Consider the following 7,035-nt stretch of genomic DNA (forward strand, 5'->3'; position numbering starts at 1 on the left):
ATTACGAAGACACAAGCTGATGTTGAACACAGAGAAGTGCACATTTGGGGTAACATCCGAAAAATTCCTAGGATATATAGTCACATATCGCGGCATAGAAGCAAACCCAAATCAGATTAGGGCTTTACTGGAAATGTCGTCCCCGTAGAATGTGAAGGAAGTTCAGAGGCTGGCTGATAGGGTCGCGGCTCTTAATAGATTTATATCTAAGTCATCAGACAAGTGTCGGCCTTTGTACCTACTGTTAAGAAGGATGAGTAACTTCCAGTGGACCAAGGCATGTGAAAGGGCATTCCAGGAGTTGAAAGAATATTTGGGCAAGGCCCCGATCCTGTCACGGCCGGGATAGGGGGAGAAGTTGTACTTATATCTGGGGGTGTTAGAGTGCGCAATTAGTTCAGTATTGATAAGGATGGTGGGAAAGACAGAGAGACCGGTGTACTTCCAAATCAAAATAATGTTGGATGCCAAAACGAGGTATAGTAGGATTGAAAAGTATGCTCTGGCACTGGTCTTCTCAGCGCTGAAGTTGAAGCCATACTTCGATGCTCATTCTGTGGTAGTTGTGACTAACTTGCCACTCAAACAGGCATTGAGGGCCGAGAAGTCAGGAAGAATGTTGAAGTGGGCTGTGCTGCTCAGCTCTTATGAGATCGAATACCAAGCTAGAACCGCAGAGAAGGCCCAAGCAATGGCGGAATTCCTAGCTGAGTTTCCGGCCGAGGACCCCACCTGGGGAGAAGAGATGGTTATAGAACAAGAGACGGACCAAAATCACGACCCCTTGGATCCGTGGGACATGCAGAATGGTTGGAGGGTATTCGCGGATGGTTCAGCTACAGATGTGGGGAACGGAATTGGGGTGGTGTTGGTTACCCCCGAGAACACTCGCCTAGAGTTGTCAATGAAACTAGGTTTTGTAGCGTCGAATAACGAGTCTGAGTATGAAGCAGTGACAGCAGGGATGGATTTGGCCAAGGATTTGGGTGTGCACGAATTGACAGTGTTTTCAGATTCTAATTTGGTAATATGCCAAGTCAATGGAGGATTTGCGGCGCGGTGCCCTCGGATGGTCAAATATCTAGAGGTGGTACAGAAAAAGGCAGGAAAGTTCGAGAAAATCAGCTTTGCTCATCTAGGCAGGGGGGAGAATAGACACGCCGACGCCTTGACATACGTTGCTGCGGTACTCCCTAGGACAGAGGGCAGATCTATTGAGGTCAGGGTGCTGGGCAAACCAAGCACCGCGGAAGATAAGGATGTGTGCCTTACTTAGGAGCAAGAGCATGGGTGGATGAGACCCATTAAGAGTTACCTATCGGGGATAGATATAGGGGACAAAGGTGAGGGAATGAGAATGGAACAGAGGTCTAGAAGATACATTCTGACAGACAGAGAGTTATATCGGCGGAGCATCAGCGGACCATTTTTGAGATGCCTGGGGCCGCAGAAAGCGCAAGAGGTGTTAAGAGAGGCTCACGAAAGGGAGTGTGGGAGCCACTCGGCCGGAAGGACGACAGCCCACCGGTTGCTATCTCAACGGTACTTCTGGCCTCACATGAAGAGAGATGCGACTGAGTATTCCAAGAGGTGCTGAAAGTGTCAAATCTTTGCATCGCTGATTCATTCACCTGTAGAACCATTACACAAGGTTTTTAATCCGCGGCCCTTTGCTATGTGGGCGTTGGATGTTGTCGGGCCCCTGCCTATGGCCAGTGGAAAAAGGAGGTTTATGCTGGTCGCGACGAACTACTTTACGAAGTGGGTTGAAGGTGTGGCCCTACAGCAGGTGAAAGAGGAATAGGTGAGAAAGTTTTTGTGGGAGAATATAATATGCCGGTTTGGGCTGCTACACACCATCATCACGGACAACGGTACTCAGTTCACAGGGGGAAAAGTTAAAGCCTTCCTCTAAGGCTACAAAGTGAAGCATGGGTTTTCAGCCCCGTACAATCTCGAGGGGAATGGTCAGGCAGAGTCTTCCAACAAGGTTATCCTGGATAATTTAAAGAAAAAGCTGGAGGAGCGCAAGGGGTGCTGGGCAGATGAGTTAAATCATGTACTATGGGCGTATCGCACAACGCCGTGGACATCTACAGGAGAATCCCCTTTCGCAATGGCCTACGGAGTGGAGGCAGTGATCCCGGTGGAAATGATGGCTCTAACGACTAGAACCAAGGCGGTAGAGGCAAGGGTGAACAAGAAAATATTGGCCGAGGAGCTGAACCTAACAGAGGAGAGGAGAGACACTGCACGCATCCGATTGGAAGAGTATCACCGTGGATTGCAGAGACAGTATAACAAACGGGTGAGGCCGTGGACATTTCATGTTGGAGATCGGGTGCTTCGGAGGGTGACCCCAGCCACCAAGGAGGAGACAAGCGGGAAATTGGGACCCAACTAGGAGGGGCCCTACACGGTGGTGGAAGCGGGGATGTTCGGGACCTACAGGCTGCAGACACCCCAAGGAGAGCGCATCAAATGGCTGTGGAACATCCGAATGCTAAAAGAGTTCCATGAGTAACTTTAGCTATGGGTGCTTTTAATTACAAAAAATTGTATTTGCTTCATTCAAGCCTTGTAATGTTATTTTGAGTTAGCTACTATGTTAATGAAAGCAATAACAAACTTTTCCCATCTGATAAATATGCGGTCGCTCATGTGTGTGTTAGGTTAAGAGCAGCGGGTAATGGTTTCTACTTCGATGATGGCTCCTTAGTCGACTTGGGGGCAAGCTGAGTGGCCCGGGCATACTCAGCTGCCCTCAACATCTCCACGGCCAACTTGGGGGCACGCTGAGTGGCCCGGGCTCACTCAGCGGCCTTCAACATCTCCTTAGTCAACTTGGGGGCAAGATGAGTGGCCCGGGCATGCTCAGCTACCCTCAACATCTCCATGGCCAACTTGGGGGCACGCTAAGTGGCCCGGGCTCACTCAGCGGCCCTCAACATCTCCTTAGTCAACTTGGCATACTTCGATGATGGCCTTCACCATTTCGAGGGCATCCAAGGTGTTGGTAAGGCCGCGAATAACATAGCCCACGTCAAGGCTCAGCTGGAAAAGGAACAAAATTAGGAAGAGTTAAGTAGTAAATGAGAAAAAAGGAAAATAGAGGCGGACATACCCTCTCCCAATCAGTGTAGATGGCAGCCCTGTGGGAGGCTGGAAAAGGAACAAAATTAGGAAGAGTTAAGTAGTAAATGAGAAAAAGGAAAACATACCCTCTCCCATGCTCCAAAAAAATTTCATAGCAATTGGATTATGAGCAATGGAACTCCTAATAAGTTTTTCACCTATGCATCTCTTCACATTGATTGGAATGCCCTTAGTGTGGAGGAATTGGCTCTTGAAGTTCAGCAAAGTTTCAACTAGCTAGGTTGTGATTCCTCAAATGATGAGATAGGTAGATTTATAAGTGTAATTAATCGAACAAACTTTTCCCATCCGATAAATATCGCGATCGCTCATGTGTGTGTTTAGGTTAAGAGCAACAAAATGATGGCTCCTTAGTCGACTTGGGGGCAAGTTAGTGGCGGGCATACTCACTGCCCTCAACATCTCCACGGCCAACTTGGGGGCATGGAAAGTGGCCCGGGCTCACTCAATGTAAAATCAACTTGGGGGCAAGGCGAAAGTGGCCCGGCATGCTCATGCCTACCCTCAACATCTCCACGGACGCTAAGGGCCCGGCTCACTTCACCGCCCTCAACATCTCCTTAGTCAACTTGGCATACTTCGATGATGGCCTTCACCATTTCGAGGGCATCCAAGGTGTTGGTAAGGCAGCGAATAACATAGCCCACGTCAAGGCTCAGCTGGAAAAGGAACAAAATTAGGAAGAGTTAAGTAGTAAATGAGAAAAAAGGAAAATAGCCCGTGAGGCTGGAAAAGGAACAAAATTAGGAAGAGTTAAGTAGTAAATGAGAAAAAAGGAAAGGGGGGGACATACCCTCTCCCAATCAGTGTAGATGGCAGCCCTGTGGGAGGCAAAGGAGCCGAAATCCCTATAAGCTTGGTTCCGCGGGAGATAGGAGCTGAAGAATAGAGAGGCAGCTACCGCAGGATTGTCCAGCGCGGAGTCCCTGGTGGTAATGTCACGGTCCCTAGCCTTGAATTAAGGGTGCCAGAGTTCAACTGGCCCAGCAGGCAGGGGACCGAGGGGGACGACCTCTTTCCTGGGATGGCGTAAAGTGGCTACTGGCCTCAATGAAGTTGACCGAGAGGTAGAGGACTTTGAGGTGGAGGCGGTGGTTTTGGCCTTTTTGGCGGGAGGACCCTTGGCCGCGGTGTTGGAGGGGGCCTCACCCTCAAAATCACTCTCCCAAAGCTTAAGTTTGGATACGTCCATGTCAGCAATAGGAGCAAAGTCGTCTTCCCAGTCAGCTATGGAGGAATAGGATCTGGGAGCAGGGGCCGGAATGGGCGTTGGAGAACCAGCAGGGGCCTTCTGAGTATGGGAGGTCGTGGCCTTACGGGCAAGAGCTTGACTATGGGAGATTTTGGTGGTAAACCCAAAAGACCGATGGACCGGGCACTTTCATTGCCGGGTTTTTGGGGGAGAGGGTTTGGGTTTCCTCTCCTTGGCCGGCGGAAGAAGGTACAAAGGACCGCAGTACTTCCCGATGTCTTTGAGGGAAGGGTCTAGGAGGAGCGGGCTGCCCTTATCTGGGTCAATGCCGAGGATGTTGCACTGGCTCTCTCCTAGGCCGCGAAGTCTTTCAAAAATTTCAAAGGAAACGCGGGTGTATACTTGGGAATGTGAGTCCGGGGCCCTACCTGAAACATATAAGAATAAACTGGTTAAGAAGGGCATCACCTCAATGGCAAACACAGTAGCTAACTATACTCACCATGATCAATGAAATGGGAGTGTCTAAGAGACAGCTCTGGAGGGAGATCCGCGGAGAGGAAATTCCCAAACACGTATAGAGGGTAGTGGTGCCACACCTTGTCAGATGTGGTGACACGGATAGCAAAGGACTTTTTCTAGGGGCGCACGTAGAACGATTGATAGCCTACACTCCCCAGTTTGGTAGTCTTCTTTATGAAATAGTGAGTCATGATATCGTGCAAGCCAATCCGCGGGGTGTTCGTTCTGTTGTAGTAGTTGGCGGCACACATAATGCACCAGAAGTTGCCAATGCCTTGACACAGCGGGATGTTGAAGTGGTTACAGACTTCAACGTCAAGCAAGGATAGGGGAAAGCGGAGTCCAGCAGTGATTTGACCCATCGTGGCCACTAAACAGCCCGACCGCGGTGGAACAAGGTGAGGAAAATGGGTAACTCCTGGTATATGTTCTAACACCATGTCCCCAGGGATGCCATATGCGGCTTGGATGGCGGCCAAGTTAGGCCTCCGATAATGTGAAGGCTGGGGAGGAAGTGTTGAGGGTCTCCCTGAGGTAGAGGGGGCAGCGGAGGAGCGAGTAGGACTCAAAGAAGGGGACTCCGACCGGTCTGCGGTGGATCCAGATGGTTCAGTTGGGGCGGTGCAGTCAGTAGATCTGGAGGTCGAAGCCCCAGATCCAACAGATCTAGTAGCAGAGGAGCCACCAGAATGGGAGTCCGACATGGCGATAACAGGTGGGTAACGAAGAGTTAGGTTGGGGGTCACAAAGAACACACGATAGCAAAGGCACCTATAAACGAAAAGACAAAGAAAAGAGGAAATTATGAACCTGTTGAAGGAGAAGCTAAACCTGACGGTGATCAACGGTGGCAAGAGAGAGAGGGAAGGCTCGCCGGAAGGAAAGGAGGGAAGGGAATGGAGAGCGTGGGGGATAAAGAGAATGAAGAACAGCTGGGAGGAACTGGAGAGGAGTTGTTAAGTGAAGAGGAGAGTTGGAAGTGAGGAAGACCAAAGAGGAACGAAGGGAGTTTATTTTGGGCTGGATTTGAAGAGGCAGGGGCAGAAATGTAAAAAGCATGGAAAAGGGGCCACACAGGAAAAGATGCGTGTCCGCACGGGGTTCGATGAAACAAAGGCGATGACGTATGCGAGGAGAGGCACATGCTACGAGACACGTGTCAGATGTCCCGAGGTTCAAAACGAGAGTGAGAACAAGGATGTCAGATGAAATGATGTTTCGGGAGTGAGCGACAGGCCCTAGGATGGGACAGCACGTCAAGGGGATAGCTGGCAAGTCTCGGCCCGCAGACCCAAGCAGATCCGAGGGCCGAGAGGGGGCATCTGTGTTAGCCCATCTTATGACAACCGAGGTGGCATGCCCGCCGGCCTGAAGTAGGATAAGAGAGTAGAGGCGCGAAGCACCTGATCGTGTCTGCGGCACCCTAAGAGGGGACAGGCCGTAGAAGGGCATGTGAGAAAAAGTGTGGTCTTAGTCAAAGAAGAGGCAACTTAATGGAAAAAAAACGGGGGTACAGCAGCAAGGCCGCGGAACCCTAAGGAGACAGGTGTGCCAAGGTGGACCAGAAGATAGGGGTGAGATCAACGGATAGGGAGGAAGGAGGGGGATATAAAAAGGAACAGTGGGAAAAGAAAGAGAGAAAGAGGAAAGAAAAAAAAAAAAAAAAAGGGGAGGAGTTTAGGACATGGAATCTTAGAGGGTGTGATTTGTGTTCATACATCTACCATGGAAAGATATTCTATTAATGTGTATATATCGACTACCATGCAAAGATTCGCTACGCAGACAGATATATAAATTAACCGGCAAAGATATTCCACTGGCATATATATATATATATATATATATATATATATATATATATATATATATATATATATATATGGAGGGATCAATATACCATGGTTTATACCATGGCTCACAACTTCACCCACAAGATGAACTAGAACCTATTTTTTGTGGATATGTCCAACAAACCATGAAGATCACCTCCACAAAATTTCAGCTCATTCGATGATGTTTAATAATGTCAAAAGATGATTGCAAAATAAAAAAAATTGGCCCGTTAAAAAAAAAAAAATTGTCAACAATTTTTAAATAGGTTAGAGATTTCCAAATAAGCTGAATTTTTGTGAAAAATCTATCCATAGTTAGGAGATCATATC

The 7,035-nt window shown here is 48.8% G+C and overlaps 1 protein-coding gene across 1 annotated transcript; it reads left to right on the forward strand.

Moving 5' to 3' along the window:
• Positions 1-457: 457 nt before the first annotated feature.
• On the forward strand, positions 458-1,276 carry LOC147494737 (uncharacterized). The gene has a single exon (XM_086568230.1). It carries the CDS (start codon positions 458-460, stop codon positions 1,274-1,276), a length of 819 nt encoding a protein of 272 aa, XP_086424356.1.
• Positions 1,277-7,035: the final 5,759 nt, after the last annotated feature.

Source organism: Coptis chinensis, chromosome 6, assembly GCF_015680905.1.
Source record: "Coptis chinensis isolate HL-2020 chromosome 6, ASM1568090v1, whole genome shotgun sequence".
NCBI lineage: Eukaryota > Viridiplantae > Streptophyta > Magnoliopsida > Ranunculales > Ranunculaceae > Coptis > Coptis chinensis.

Coding starts and splice junctions, on each gene's coding strand:
- LOC147494737 (XM_086568230.1), top strand. CDS start 458: ATGTTGGATGCCAAAACGAGGTATAGTAGGATTGAAAAGTATGCTCTG.